General features: G+C 40.5%; 1 protein-coding gene across 1 annotated transcript in view; it reads right to left on the reverse strand.

Annotated features, from left to right (window-relative positions):
- The window catches only part of senp1 (SUMO specific peptidase 1), a 94,682-nt gene that overhangs the window by 45,255 nt on the left and 33,177 nt on the right, over window positions 1-16,250 (reverse strand). The window contains exons 4-7 of the mRNA XM_028798574.2: window positions 14,999-15,083; window positions 14,726-14,909; window positions 14,438-14,612; window positions 9,835-9,953 (exon numbers count right to left, since the gene is read on the reverse strand). Coding sequence (XP_028654407.2) covers window positions 9,835-9,953; window positions 14,438-14,612; window positions 14,726-14,909; window positions 14,999-15,083 — 563 coding nt within the window. The remainder of the gene's footprint in view (window positions 1-9,834; window positions 9,954-14,437; window positions 14,613-14,725; window positions 14,910-14,998; window positions 15,084-16,250) is intronic.

Genomic DNA, 16,250 nt, shown 5'->3' on the forward strand with positions numbered 1-16,250 from the left:
GATAAAGGGTATATAACAAAGTATTGAGATGAACTTTTGTTACTGACCAAATACTTTTTTTCCACCATAATTTGCAAATAAATTCTTCAAAAATCAGACAATGTGATTTTCTGGATTTTTTTTTTCTCATTTTGTCTCTCATAGTTGAGGTATACCTATGATGAAAATTACAGGCCTCTCTCATCTTTTTAAGTGGGAGAACTTGCACAATTGGTGGCTGACTAAATACTTTTTTTTATATACAGTCATGTGAAAAAAAAAAGTCCACCCTCTTCCAATTCAAAGGTTTTACGTATCAGGACATAAACAAAATAATCTGATCCTTAGCAGGTCTTGAAATTTGCCAAAAACAACTTCAGATGAACAACACATGACATATTACACCAAGTTATTATTTATTTAAACAAAAACTATGCCAAAATGCAAAGGCAGAGTGTGAAAAATTAAGTCCACCTTTACTGCTTCCATAGGAATAAAGACGGTAATTAGCTGCCAGGTGCTGCTAACCAAAGAAATTCCGTTAACTGATATTCAGCAAGTGTGACCACCACGATAAAAGCAGAGGTTTTGGCAGTTTGCTGGTCTGGAGCACTCTGGTGTGTGTTAACCCAATTCCAAGGAAGGAAGGACATCAGCATTGATCTCAGAGAAGCAATTGATGCCAAACATCAATCTGGGAAGGCTTATAAGGCCATTGCCAAACAGTTTGAAGTCCATCATTCTACAGTGAGAAAGATTATTCACAAGCAGAAAACATTCAAAACAGGTTGCCAATCTTCCCAGCAAATTCACCCAGACCATGCAAAGCTCAGACAAATTGCAAAAAGCCCAAGTGCTACATCTCACACTCTACAAGCCTCCGTTAGCAAGTTAAACGTTCATGACAGAACCCAATAGTGCTTCACTCACTCAGAATATGGAACCAATGTAGGAAGTATTTTAAGATAGATAAGCTTTCATCTGTGGCACCAATGCACAAGAACCACCTTTTTCCACCCTGTCAAAATGTACGCAGTCTTTAATATTTGGAAAACATTCAGGATTAAATCACTTAGAGATCCGTATATAGACAAAGTCTTTGCCTCCTACGAATAATTACGCTCTAAATTTAACTTTTCAGCAATACATTTCTTTCACTACCTTCAAATTAGAAACTTTGTTAAACAAAACCTGCCTAATTTCCCTCACCTCCCACCTACCGCTATTTCGGAAGAAATATTGATGAGCCTCGAGGACTCTGACAGCATTTCCGCTTTCCATTTTAAAGTCCCTCCCTTTCAAAGATTCCAGAGTACAGTGGGAAAAGGATCTCTCACTCAACATCTCAGAAAAGGAGTGGAGGGCAGCAATGCACAGAATTCACTCGAGCTCCATATGTGCAAAGCATACAATTTTTCAACTTAAAAGTACATATCAAGTGTATCTGTCTAGTTTAAAAATTGTCCAAAATCAAGTTCCAGCCTCACTAGGCCACATGTTTTGGGCCTGCACCAAATTCACATAATTTTGAACAAAAATCTTTTAACTGCCTATCAGACAGCCTTGGTGTCACAATCCCTTCTTAATCCACTAACAGTTGTGTTTGGTGGGCTCACAGAGGGGCTTAAAGTGGAGAAGGACAAACAAACTGTAATTGCCTGTACTTCACTATTGGCATGTAGGATTATTTTGCCCAATTGGAAGAATTCTAACTCACCTCTTTTAAGACAGTGGGTAACTGATGTTATATATTATCTAAAACTAGCCAACCCGCGGCGTAGCATACGCCGCATAATTATGTATTGATGGGTGAACACTTCCTGAAAGACACAGCTGTCCAAATGGGGTTGGTTTTGAGGATACGACTGTAGGTGAATGAAAAGATGTAACTCTGGAGAGGGCAACATACAATACAGCGTTTTACACGCTGCATACATCGATTCACATCGAAGTACAGACACTGCTAAGACCACGGAATAACCCTCGCAAACTGTTTTACACGCTGCATACAGCGATTCACATCCACAACAAATATGATTCTTCTTAGATGGTGCTGTTGCGTCCACCTTCGCTCTAGAAGCATAGACACTGCCTGGTCATGTGCCCGCTTGCAAAAGCAACTAAGAGAGACCCGCCCACCAACTGTAACTATATACATCGGACTTCCAATACAACACGGAGTCCTGCCACGTGCAAAAGTTCGCTGATGACACTGATATCGTGGGCTGCATCAGGAGTGGGCAGGAGGAGGAGTATAGGGACCTAATCAAGGACTCTGTTAAATGGTGCGACTCAAACCACCTACACCTGAACACTAGCAAAACCAAGGAACTGGTGATGGATTTTAGGAGGCCCAGATCCCTCATGGACCCCGTGATCATCAGAGATGACTGTGTGCAGATGGTGCAGACCTATAAATATCTGGGAGTGAAGCTGGATGATAAATTAGAATGGACCGCCAATACTGATGCTCTGTGCAAGAAAGGACAGAGCCGGTTATACTTCCTTAGAAGGCTGGCGTCCTTCAACAGCTGCAATAAGATGCTGCAGATGTTCTGTCAGATGGTTGTGGCGAGTGCCCTCTTCTATGCGGTGGTGTGCTGGGGAGGCAGCATTAAGAAGAAAGACGCCTCACGCCTGGACAAATTGGTGAGGAAGGCAGGCTCTGTTGTTGGCATGGAGCTGGACAGTTTAACATCTGTGGCAGAGCGACGGGCGCCGAGCAGGCTTCTGTCAAATATAGAGAATCCACTGCATCCACTGAACAGGATCATCTCCAGACAGAAGAGCAGCTTCAGCGACAGACTGGTGTCACTGTTCAGCTCCACTGACAGATTGAGGAGATCGTTCCTCCCCCAAACTACGAGACTCTTCAATTCCACCATGGGGGGGTAAACGTTAACATTTAACATTATACAAAGTTATTGTCTGGTTTTTTTTACCTGCATTATTATCAATCTTTAATTTAATATTGTTTATTTTATCAGTATGCTGCTGCTGGAGAATGTGAATTTCCCCTTGGGATTAATAAAGTATCTATCTATCTGTCTGTCTGTGTGTGTGCCTCCGTCTCTCTCTGGCTCTGCCTGTGTGCCTCTGTCTCTGCCCGTGTGTGCGCGCGGCTCTCTCTCTGGCGCTGCCTGTGTGTGTGCCTCTGTCTCTCTGTCGCGCTGCCTCTGTGTGAACCGAGGTTCGACTGAGGTTAACTAATGAAAAGTCAACGTGGCTCAGAGCTGCAAGTGGACTGTGGCCCAGACGAACATAAATGACGGCATGTTTTCCGAGGCGTCGCGTCCAAGTTGGTGGGCGTGACTCTGCGAGTTGTCGTCGTATCCAATGGTCTTAGAGTTGGTGGACGTGGCTCCTTCCTGCGTGCGCCATGGGCGGCTTACTTGTCGGCGGCTTAGTGAATCCACGCCCCTTCCGGCGTGCTTTCCATGGGTGGCTACTTGTCTCCCGGCTTAGTGAATTATATATATAGATTGGAAAATAATCAAATTCTCACTTACAGAATCTGTTCAAAACTTTTTCAAAAGTTGGCAGGATCTGATAAATAAAATTTTAGAATAAGCACTTAAAGCATTGAGGAACCGGATTCTCTCCCCTCTTTTTATTCTATTAATTTATTTATCTACATATTTTTACTATTACTAAAGTTTTACTCTGCTAACCTACTTCTCTTTCTCATGGGTGGGGGTCGATATGTTCTGAACCTAGTTTTGTTAAACTTGAATTGTTTGTACAGAATATTATTTGATTTTAATAAAATAAGTAAAAGTAAAAAAAAAGAAAAAGAAAAAAAAAGTTCATGACAGAACAATTAGAAAAAGACTGAACAAGTACAGCTTATATATATTATAATATATATATACTAGCCAACCCGCGGCATAGCATATGCCGCATAATTATTTATTAATGGGTGAACACTTCCTGAAAGACACAGTTGTCCAAATGGGGTGGGTTTGAGGATACGACTGTGAGTGAATGAAAAGATGGAACTCTGGAGAGAGCAACATACAATTGTCCGTGACTGAAAACTGGTTTTGGCAGATACAGACATATCTTTTTGAAAGTTTGTCCCTGCGCCTTATTAATTGTCATTGAAAAGGACAATCTAACAGGAAATTGTCTGCGTGTAAAAGTAAAAGGCAAATTTGAATCTGATGGGGTCATGGAAATCCGGTGAATATGGACAGTTTGTGAGGTAGCAGCTGCGATTGTTTTACACTCGAGTACACTGCGGTGAATGTTGGTAACTGTCAGTCTAGTGCCTTTACAAAGACTTTTTGCTGGCATGAGGTTTCTGAGAAGCATGACGACTGAACCAATTTTAAGTTTGAGTTTATGCGGAGGTATGCCAGTGGGAGTAAGACTGCTAAGAAATTCTTCGGGGAATGAAAGTTGATGTGCAGGATCGTCTGACGATGGAGTCAACGCTGGTGAAAGTTACTTCGTCAGTAGGGTTAAGTTTCAGTACTTTTTCATTAAGGTGTAGCAAGTCTTCATTGGTGAAGCTTAATATAGCTCGCGTACTGAGTTGTTCCGGAATCACAGTTGAGAAGTCGATGTCGCCACATAGTTGTTGAACGGGATCAGAAATAAAAAGAAAACAATGTGAAGGTAATGTTGCAGGTGTTCCGTTTTTCCCGTCTTGCGAAATCTTGTTTGTGAGGAAGAGCTGTCATATTTGTCATCATTGTAAGTACATGCATGTGACGCTACAAAAGGTTGCTTGTTAATGCAACCGGCGACAGTAAGTGCTAGAGTTGGCAGGCGGGGTTCTGTCTTGCGTGCGTGCGTATCCCAAGGTCGGGCGACTTGGTGTATTATATATAGAAAAGCAGCCGGAACCGAAAAGAACAATGGAAAATCAACGTGGCTCAGAGGTGCATGTGGACTGTAGCAGAGACGAAAGCGACTGAGGCGGTGTTTGGTGAGGTGCTGCGTGCCTCGAGAGCGAGGGTGGACTCTGGAAAAGGATTAGATTTGGCGGGCGGGGCTCTGTCATGCGTATCCCATGGTCTCTGTCTTGCGTGCCATGGTCAGCTGCTTAGTGAATTGTTGGTGGGCGTGGCTGTCTTGCTTGCCATGGACTTAGTGAATTAAATATTCTTATTATGTATATTCAGATTCTGTGTGTGTGTGTGTATTATATACATGTATTATATATATATATATTATATACATATACATACACACACACTGTATAATATACTGTTTGGACAAGGTGCAACTGATGCCATTGATGAAATTCAGTAAATTGGCGAGCCAACTGCACTTGAACTGGCTGCACGCAGAGCACAAAGAGGTAAGCGCCTGTGCTTGCAGGCTAGTCTAGTGCAGCGGCTGAATCCCAGTGATAGTGATGCTGCAGTGCTGCCGGGGCCAGCAGTGGTTATAAGTTGGCTGCTCAACAAATACGTCACTGATTGATCAACTCCGGCGTGCTGGCAAATTCCTCTGGGAAGCGACTATAGCTGGTTGCGGCGATCAATTAATGTATGTCGCCGAATATACTCTGCCCCTGTGCGCTGGCAAGTTGCACTGAGACATGACTATAGCCGGTTGCAGCATTCAATGAATATACATCGCCAAATATTCTTGGCTTCGGCGTGCTGGCAAATTGCACTGGGAAACAACTTTAGCCGTTTGCGGAGTTCAATGAATGTACGTTGTCAAATGTATGTCGTTGAAAATACTCGGCTCCGGCGTGCTTCCAAATCGTTCAGGGGCAACTGGGCGAAAAGACAACTCGGCGACATCCTTTACCAATTAGGTAAAAGTTAGGTTCAAAGAGATTTTTTTTAATGATATTTAAATGACTACGTAGGGCGCCAGAAAATCCACCTGCTTTATGAGAGTCCCAATACGTTGAGAGTAAAGATATTCCTTAAGCTGTAATTGCAGGTCACCTTTTGTATTCTAAATAATGTTATCATACGATTACAATCAATACAATTTATATAAAGGATTAGCAATTTTGGTTTCAGAAGATAACGTAAGATAGAGTTTGTTCCATCTGAAGAATAAAGTTTGTTCGTCAATTATATAAACTTATTTTCAACATTTTAAATCAAGTTGTCATTTAAATATAATTTAAAAATCTCTTTGAACCTAACTATTACCTAACTGGTAAAGGATGTTGCCAAGTTGTTTCTTCGCCAGGTTGTCTTTCCGCCAGGTTGACTGTCGCCCAGTTGCCACCGACCCCTTCCAAACTGTACTGGAAACCGACTTTAGCCGGTTGTGGCGTTCAACGAATGTACTTTGCCAAATTTACTCTTGTGTGCAAGGAGTAGAGGCGGCAGAAGAGAGGAAAGAGCATTACTGTGACTAGTTTGTGCACTGTGTTGTTGTGCTGAAAATAAAACGTGTGTGTTTTGGAACATTTGGAGTCCGTGTCTGTCTGTATCCAGGTTCAAGGTTCACAGTATATTCTGATTAAATGCCTAATCCATACACAAAGACACACACACACACACATAATCAATTACATCTTGCCTGAAGAAGGGGCCGGAGTTACCTCAAAAGCTTGCATGTTGTAATCTTTTTAGTTAGCCAATAAAAGGGGTCATTTTGCTTGACTTCTCACTACGTTCATTCATAACGGCTAACACAGTACAACACCCCTAGCACTACAGCCATACAAGTTTAAAATTGTTCCAATAGAAAGCACTAATGAATATAAACAAGTATTATTTAACGAAGACTTATGTTGCAGCTTGCAGAGAGCACAAGAAGCACCATATTGGTGTGACTATGAACTGAAGGGTTAAATCAAGCATTTATGAAGTGCTTTAAAGGAAATTTCAAAATATTGAGATATATATCGTGTATCGTGAAATAAACAAAAAAATAATGCAAAATTATTTATAGGCTATATTGTTCAGTCCTACCCTTTTTTTATACTGCATTCCCCAGAAGAGCAAAAACCAACAGTAGCAATTACAGTGCTGCATGGTGAGACAGTAAAAGTCTACTGGGTCAATTGATGACAGGCAAACCAATCACTATTGTCCCAGCATGGGACTGTGTGTTGTTTAAAAAAAAAAAATAAAAAGGACATACTTGAAGCATTGCCTTATAGCACTGGCCTTTTATGTTGGACAATGCACTAACCTGGTGATAGTATTGCTCACTGTACACCCACCATGGTTAGAAGTGAAACCAAGACAGGGTGTTAGGCCATCTAACAGCCTTAGTGAGTATGAAGGAGGGAGGAAAGAACTAAGAAATATTCATCTGGTGGGGAATATACAGTCTGTCCTCAACATTTGCGTGTTTTAACTTTTTCAACGTCAAGCATTTTATTTGTAACCTCTTTCTTACTCTAGTGTTGGAAACCTCACACATCTGCAGGGTTCATGGCTATGAGAAAAAAAAAAAAAAAGAAAGGCACAATGTGTTTAAGATTTGGGGAGTGGTTAGGAGCTTCACCAATCTTGTTCACCCTACAGTTGTAGAGTAAAGAACTTCCTGTGCATTTGTTGTATATTTTCATACTTTAGCTTCCAATAATCAAATTGCCCTCAAATTGTAGTGCAAATCCTTCAGGCTCTAAGCCAAAGCGTGTAAAGTCACTGATGTAGCTTTGTGAGAAAATAAAGCTGTTAGATAAACGTGCTCAAATGTCGGCAGCTGCTGTGGGCAGGGAGTTTGGTGTGAATGAATAGTGCAACTGGCTAGAGGCTTCAAGGCTACCAATCCCATCATCGATCACAGCCTTAAGGTTAAGTATCAGCTCGCCTCCATAGCAGATTATTCTGATGGATTATCTTAACTCTTTTAGGGCGGATGTCGACTTTTGTCGACAGGAGGGGTTGAAGGCGAATGTCGACAAAAGTCGACATCCAGGGATAAAGGGCGACAATCAGCTGTTAATGGTGACAAATCTCACTGTCACGTCACAGGCATTCCCTCTGTGCTTGGAGGAATGCTAGACTCGTTGACTTGGCAAATAAACATTGCGTGTGCGTGAGTTGCGAAATGTAAACAATGGCAAGATGGCACCGACATGTGAAAAGGCAGCGAAGCAAGTGCAGAAAAGAAAACACTTGGCAGACGTTGTTTTGCGCATTACCGCGGAGTCGGACTCTTGATTTTTCAGAATCGGACTTTATTGGCAGTGATCAGGAGATCGAGCAAGAGAGTTAGAAGCAGGCATCAGCTGATCAGACACCAGCCGATGCCGCGCGAGCGGATCTGCTGCCAGTTGAGTGCCTTCGCGCAGCCGAGGCATTTACGGCAAGGTTCGCATGGGATAAATACACATACATTGATCCGTTGAGAGCCGATATGGCTACCGGAGTTTACAAGACGGCATGGCTTGCTTTTGGACACGACAGATCACCAGCTGCTGTACTTCAGGCTGCTCTCTCCTGATGCTGCTTTTCAGCTACTGTCAGACGAGACAAACAGGTAGGCAGAGATTTTTTTTGAATCGCGGGCTGCGTTTGCATCGCATTCTCGTTATTCAAAGTGGAAACCCACAACGAAAGACGAGATGAAGCACGCTGTGGCATTACAAATAGAGATGGGACAGAACTGGTGAGATAACTTCAGGGAGCATTGGTCCAAACGTGTTTTGTCCCCTGGTGGCTTAGGTACGCGCTGCTGCAAAGTTTTATTCACTTCTGTAATAAACAGAAGCAAATCCCATGGGGTGAGCCAGGCTATAATGCCATACATAAAGTTCATAAAGTTTCAGAAGATGAAAAGAGGTGACAATACGGTTTTCATGCAGGCAGAAAACTTGGTGGCAGTGGCATGGCACGATGGCAAATGGGTGACTTGTCTCTCTACAGTACACACTAACAATATATGTTAGAAAATGCAGCAACAGACAATTGAAAAATAGGCATCAAAACAACACATAGAGAATTCAGGCTCATACAACATGCAAGACAGTAACATTTGTCAAAAGTAAATATTTTTTGTTGATTTGATATGTTAAACAATTGCTTTGTGTTCTTTTTTAAAAAATGTTAGTTTTTGGAAAAATATTCAGCCCTGGGAGAAAAGAAACAAAAAAAAAATTAGCCCTAAAAGAGTTAAGTCGCCGTGTCTCTCACACTCTCCAACTCCATTTTCCAATGTTGAGACTTTGTCAATCTCAGTTATTTTCCGACAGCAGTGACTATAAACCTGCGGTGGGCTGGTGCCCTGACCACGAATTTGTTCCCTGCCTTGCGCCCTGTGCTGGCTGGGATTGGCTCCAGGAGACCCCCGTGACCCTGTGTTAGGATATAGCGGGTTGGATAATGACTGACTGAGTGACTATAAACTTTTTTTTCCCCCCCTTTTTTAAACCAAGGAGATGATATTAGTATAAAAGGTCAGAGCATTCTAATGAATCCCTACTAAGAAAAATTTATTTTGCATGTTACCATTTGTATTTTGTGTACTGCATTTTATGGGTTATTTCATGGTTACTGTTTAATGAAACGTGCATCTGGTCAAAAAATAGTGCTTTGTTATAAGGAATATATACTATGAAGAAAATGTTGTGCAATATTTGGCGAAAGGTTTTTGGTGGTCATGGGAAGCTTACCCTCTCTGCTTTGTATAGGTTCATTATATTAATATTTGAATCTTCCACCTTTGTGCTGTTTCCTACAAACATTACTCCATCCAGGATTGACTGTAGTTTTAATTCAAAAGAGGTTTATAATCAAATAACACTGTTGACACATGGAAACTGGTGTTTGGGAGCAGCACTTTCCTGTACACAAGTTTTCAATCATTTACACAAGTCTACGTTAATTTTCTTTGTCAGATACTGAAATGGGCTTTTGGTGTTGGAGCCCCTTAAACACACAAACTTTGGAAATTTAGTTTCTTATCCACAATACTTACAAGTCCCGGTGTGAGCGAACTACAGAAAATGTTGTGTCCCCTTTGGACGGCAATAATGGATTTCCTGAGACCACTTTCAGCAACTGCCTGTAAACCTCCTTCTCCTCCTGACGGACACTCTAATGAAAGTACAAAAGAAAAAAATTTATTATTTGAGGTTTGTTTGTAATTTAATGCAAATTGATAGGAAGTGAATGTAAGTAACTTCTCATTTTTGAAAGCCTCCAATGTAAATAACAAGATCTCGTCTCCCAGCGAGGTGTGCCAATGATTGTTCCAATTGTGTTGCTTTGCTGTGTTTGCTTAATTTGACTAACGAGTCAAAATTTTTAAAGCTTCTCTTACATTTGCTTTGTCCAGCAATGTTTACAAATTATACTATGGTATCAAAAATCACAGGTACCATCGTATTTTTTTTTAATAAGTTTTGTTGAAATAAGTATATCTATACAGCAACTTTCCGTCCCAAGCCCGGATAAATGGGGAGGGTTACGTCAGGAGGGGCATCCAGTGTGAAATTTTGCCAGATCATAATACGGACAACAATAAAAAGATGATCTGCTGTGGCAACACCTAACAGGAGGAGCTGGAAGAAGAAGATGATCTAGCATCTTTCCACAGTGAGCATTACAGAAGTACAGAGCTTATAGTACAATTATTTACATGCATTTTTAACTACTATGCCTCAGATATATGAAGCCAACAGTTAAAAAGACAACAGCAGGACGGAGTCATCGTCAGTCTTAGACCAACACCTAAAAGAGACACTAGAGTACAAACAGCAGTCTTTATTTAAGCCTTCAAATTTTTCCCAGCAGACTGAAGAGATCAGTACTTCCAAGTATCTGTCTTTATTCTTTGCTGCATGGGATATAATTTTAGTGCTCTACGTGTGTCAAGGAATTAGATATTGGACAAAAATAATTTGAATCTTAAAAAAAAGTATTTTTTTTTTCCCATTTGCTGAATAAATCTGAATTATTTTTAAAGTATAGCCAGCATGTGGCAATAAACCAGGATACTCCGGTCATACCCAAAGCTTTACATTGATTGGTAACAAGCTGTGAGCTTGTGGTGTGTGCAAGGAGAATATCACCAGTGTTATAAAGGCTCTCATAAACCATTATTTTACACCCATTACAACAACAAAAGTGAAGGACACGAGGCTGTTACCTTCCGTTGTCACCAAAGAGAGAAATGATCTACTCTTTGTTTGCTACAATGGTAGTTTACAAATTCTTTTACCATACAACAGCCATATGTCAAGCACCTCAGGTCTGAATCAGTACTCATCATGCACCACTGTCAAAGGACAAAAGACCAAGTCAACTTTCACAAACAAAAAAACTGACAAGTAACCTGCAAATACATAACCACAAACAGTTTTTGATTGATGTTTAACAATTTCATTCAGTCTCTAGAAAAAGGTTTTATTGAACTCATACAGTACTTGAATGCTGCTTAAGAGAAAAGTTACAGGTCCTATCTACTTTCTCTTCTGTTCTTCTTCCGGTTTTCTGTGGTGGCGACCTGCACCACCACCACCTAATCAAAGCACCGTGATGTCCCTACATTGATGGATTAAAGGCCAGAAGTCCATGTGACCGTCATCATCAAGTCCTTCCATGAAAACCCTGAATACAATGAGGACTGGTCATTTATGTTCGGTAGAATGCCTAGAGGGGGCTGGGTGGTCTCATGGCCCCCTGCAGATTTTATTTTTTCTCCAGCCATCTGGGTTTTTTTTTTTTTGTTTTTTCTGTTCTCCCTGGCCATCGGACCTTACTTTTATTCTATGTTAATTAGTGTTCTCTTATTTTAATTCTTACTTTGTCTTTTTTCATCATGTAAAGCACTTTGAGCTCCATTATTTGTATGAAAATGTGCTATAGAAACAAATGTTGTTATAAAATTTCAGTTTTTTGGAAGCAGCAAGTGGGACTGAAGTTGGTTGTGGTGCTTAAACAGGCAGAGCTGTGATTAACGTTATCAGTGTAAGACAGCTCTCAAGATCAATAAAGGATTACTGAGAAAAGGCATCCCAAAAAACATTCTTCAGGAGTTTTAAATATTACACAATTACTCATACCGCATTACAGCCTCAACTCTTTCAATCTTGCCTCCTAACTCAAACCCTGAAGTCTTGGAATCAGTCCAGTCGCTTGTTTTTCTGCCTCTGTTGTGCCTTTATCTTTTTTGAGAACCGCACACAACATGTGTTGATCTACTTTGATTTGTACTAGACACATTACGTCACGTAACATCAGATTAGACTTTTTGATAATTTTTGTTCACCGAGCAAGGCAAGTTCTGTACAAGTGCTTAAAAACCAATTTAAATGCAATGTGTTATACAAAAGGGAAATGGAAAACTACAGTATAAACTATCAACTCATTCATGTTAATACTGCTTCTCTGATGTTAGAGTAAAATTCAGAAAAAATGTCTTGTTCCAAAACATAAGCAGTGGAAAAGCATAACTAAATTGGCTAGTGATCACAGGCTATCATCTTATATATAAACGTCTACGCGTGTAAGTGTGTGTGTCTGTCCGGCCCGGAAGTGCGAGGCTACAGCATTAAGCTCAAAGAAAGCGACTGTCGCCAAAATGAAACCGCGGAGAAAAGAGAAACTCACTTAGCCGTTAATACGCAAGCGAGGCAAGCACATAGGGAGAAAGAAACCTCCGAGGAGAGAGAAACTCGCTTAGCCGCTGACAGAGGCGAGCACATTGGCAAAATGAAACCGCAGAGGAAAGAGAACCTCACTTAGTCGCAAATGCACAACCGAGGCGACTGATTGATTGAAATGCCAGAATCCATTGTTTCTAGGAGCCCGGGATTTTTACAGCACGGGCTTACACAGCTTGTTTTCTATAAATACATAATGACATATAGCCGATTATTTGTCAGTTTTAATGTATAGAATGCAAGGTTCTAGAATGTTAAACAAATGAAAACAAGCCAAGGAAGTGTACACTGTACTGTGGTTTAAAACAAAAAACAGCGATTTCTTTTTAACTTTATGGATCTTACTAGCTCGCTCTTCTTAGACATGCTGATTACCATACATTAAAAAGTGGCAGCCATTTGATGCCAGCCATGCTTTAACCAACTCTTATTCAAATCAAACCCATAACTCCCCATTTGCTACAAAGATTTGGAATGGATATACTGTAGGTGCTGTAGTTGAGATGGACTGTAGCCAAACAAGGTACCATCACCCCACACGTGAAGGCACACAAAGTTTATCATGAGGCCACAGTGATGCTAACATGATCAATCTTAAAACTTAAGTACCACATATGTTCATGTATAAGTAGGGTCTTGAAACCCAAATAATCAATCATAAATTCAGACCCTGACTTATTCGCCTGTTGAAAAATGTGACACGATGTTTAAAAAAAAAAAAAAAAAAAATTTTCTTGCCTCCTCCAATCTCGCACCGGTTTCTCAGATGCATCAAATTTTGACGCACCAATTTCTTTCGCTGCTTCAACGACGTTTAATTTAAAACCAGCTTCATATTTTCTTCTGATCGAATGCTCCATCGTAGATAAGGGATGCTCTTACGATAAAGGTGTATGAGGGCGTGAGATACAAAAAACACAAATCAGTGCAAACGTCGCTTCTGAATAGTTCAGGTATTACCGTGTGGTCACGTAGGCACAATACATAGAAAACAAAAGGCTGTGTGCTCCGTGGTGACTCTCTTAGGTGGGCGTTAGCATATTTCAATCTTCTAGACCAATAGCGTGATTTTTCCGCATTCGACTTATACAACCGACATTATAAAATACCAGAAATTATACGGTAAAATCAAGTCTCTGTGGGAGAACTTATCTGTAAGTATATACGGTATTTCGTTTTTTTTTTTATACAAGAAAGGCAATGGCTGTCACTTCCCTTGAAGAACCGCCATGTCTTAGTCAAACCCAGCAGAATCAATTAATCTACTGCTTTTAGTCTAAAGTTTGCATAATCATTTGGAGGGATCTTTCTACAAGGGACTTTCAAAAAGTTTGCGCATTTTTATATTTTCATTGGAAACAGTGAAGGCGGAATGAGTAGTAATTGGGCATAAAAAAGTTGCTACGACGCTAGGAAAATTGCATTGCAAACGAAGGTGGCTATGTAGAAAAGTGATGTAATTTGCTTTTGAAATTCTTAATAGATAATAAAAAAAATGTGTAGAAACGTTTTGAACATCCCTCAGATGTATAATGGTCATGGAGAGGCTGAATGATGAGTAGGCTTAGGGTCTACTTCCATGTGGTACGTATCATTTTATTTCAACCTTCACCACTCTCATCAAGTTTTTGTCAAGTGTTACACATATTTTGTGCACTAGATATGCAAATGAATGAATTTCTCTACTGGCAGATGGTCCTGAGTGAGGTGGTGAATAGAGTTTTCCAAAACTAATGTAAAAATTATTAATAAATTGGAGAGTAAATTAATTTTACAAAAATTTAGCTCATACAGTCAAGATCATTGAATAATACCAAGTTGTCCCAATACCACGGCAATCACCATTTTAAAATCCATCATGGCATCCACACTTCAGCTATATTATGTGCTGTTCTAGATGCACTACAGACTTACTTCTTCCACCGTTGACATCTGTCTTGGCTGAATGTGTTTACTTCTCATTGGACTGCTTTGCACTGAGCTACCGCGAGACGGTAAACGAATGGGGAACGTCTTCTCGTACATTGTCGTGTAGGGCCGTGAGCTGGTGCTGCTGTTGCTTTGTAAGGATAAGTTTGACAAGCTGCCACTGTTAAATAAGAGAAAATGCAATATGTGAGAAATTAATTCGAAGAAGAAAAAAAAAAAAAATGGGCAGAGCACAATAAACTCAGTAACTTAAAAATTAGAACAAAATATTACCTCTGCAAACATCTGGATCCCAAATGCAAGCTCCGCCCTAACTTGGGTTTTAAGTTTTTCATTGACGATGAGGCAGCACTCAAAGAATGTCCATTTGACTTATGGGAGTTGCACACTGGAGTGCTGAAGATGGGTATCGAGAACTGACCCTGAGTCGTTATGACTGGCTTGTTTTTGGATACTTCTATAAAATACACAGAAAATATGGAATATCAGAAAGTGAACGATAAGTGCTTGGGATGAGAACTTGGTAAAGTATCATCTAATTCTTACCAGGCTTTGGAGCAATCTTCCTTGCCAAATCCACAGATGGAGTACGAAAGGTGAAAGGTAAAGAGCCTGACTTTTCTGAAGAAAACTGAAAGCAAATGCAAGAAGTGCATATTTAAGTCACACCTATATATAGATTAATCTACAGTATCTATCTACAATACAATCTACATACAGTCATATGAAAAAGTTTGGGAACCCCTCCCAGCCTGCATAATAATTTACTGTAATTTCAACAAAAAAAAAAAAAAAAAAAGATAACAGTGGTCTGTCTTTCATTTCCTAGGAACAACTGAGTACTGGGGTGTTTTCCGAACAAAGATTTTTAGTGAAGCAGTATTCAGTTGTATGAAATTAAATCAAATGTGAAAAACTGGCTGTGCACAAATGTGGGTCCCCTTGTCGTTGCTGATTTGAATGCCTGTCACTGCTCAATGCTGATTACCTGCAACACCAACTTGGTTGGATGAGCTCATTAAGCCTTGAACTTCACAGACAGGTGTGTCCAGTCATGAGATATAAAGGTATTTAAGGTGGTCAATTGCAAGTTGTGCTTCCCTTTGACTCTCCTCTGAAGAGTGACAGCATGGGATCCTCAAAGCAACTCTCCAAAGATCTGAAAACAAAGATTGTTCAGTCTCCTGGTTTAGGGGAAGGCTACAAAAAGCCATCTCAGAGGTTTAAACTGTCAGTTTCAACTGTAAGGAATGGAATCAGGGAATGGAAGGCCACAGGAACAGTTGATGTTAAACCCAGCAGGTCTAGCAGACCAAGAAAAATACAGGAGCAGCATATGAGCAGGATTGTGAGAAGGTTACAGACAACCCACAGATCACCTCCAAAGACCTGCAAGAACATCTTGCTGCAGATGGTGTATCTGTACGTAATTCTACAATTCAGCACAATCTGCACAAAGAACATCTGTATGGCAGGGTGATGAGAAAGAAGCCCTTTCTGCACTCACACCACAAACAAAGTCGCTTGTTGTATGCCAATGCTCATTTAGACAAGCCAGTTTCAATTTGGAACAAAGTGCTTTGGACTGATGAGACAAAAATGGAGTTATTTGGTCAGAACAAAAAGCGCTTTGCATAGCAGAAGAACAACACCGCATTCCAAGAAAAACACCTGCTACCTCCTGTCAAATCTGGTGGAGGATCCATCACGCTGTGGGGCTAGTTCAGGGACTGGGGCCCTTGTTAAGGTCGAGGGTTGGAGAAATTCAACCCAATATCAACAAATTCTTCAGGATAAT

This window comes from Erpetoichthys calabaricus, chromosome 3, assembly GCF_900747795.2.
Source record: "Erpetoichthys calabaricus chromosome 3, fErpCal1.3, whole genome shotgun sequence".
Classification (NCBI taxonomy): Eukaryota; Metazoa; Chordata; class Cladistia; order Polypteriformes; family Polypteridae; genus Erpetoichthys; species Erpetoichthys calabaricus.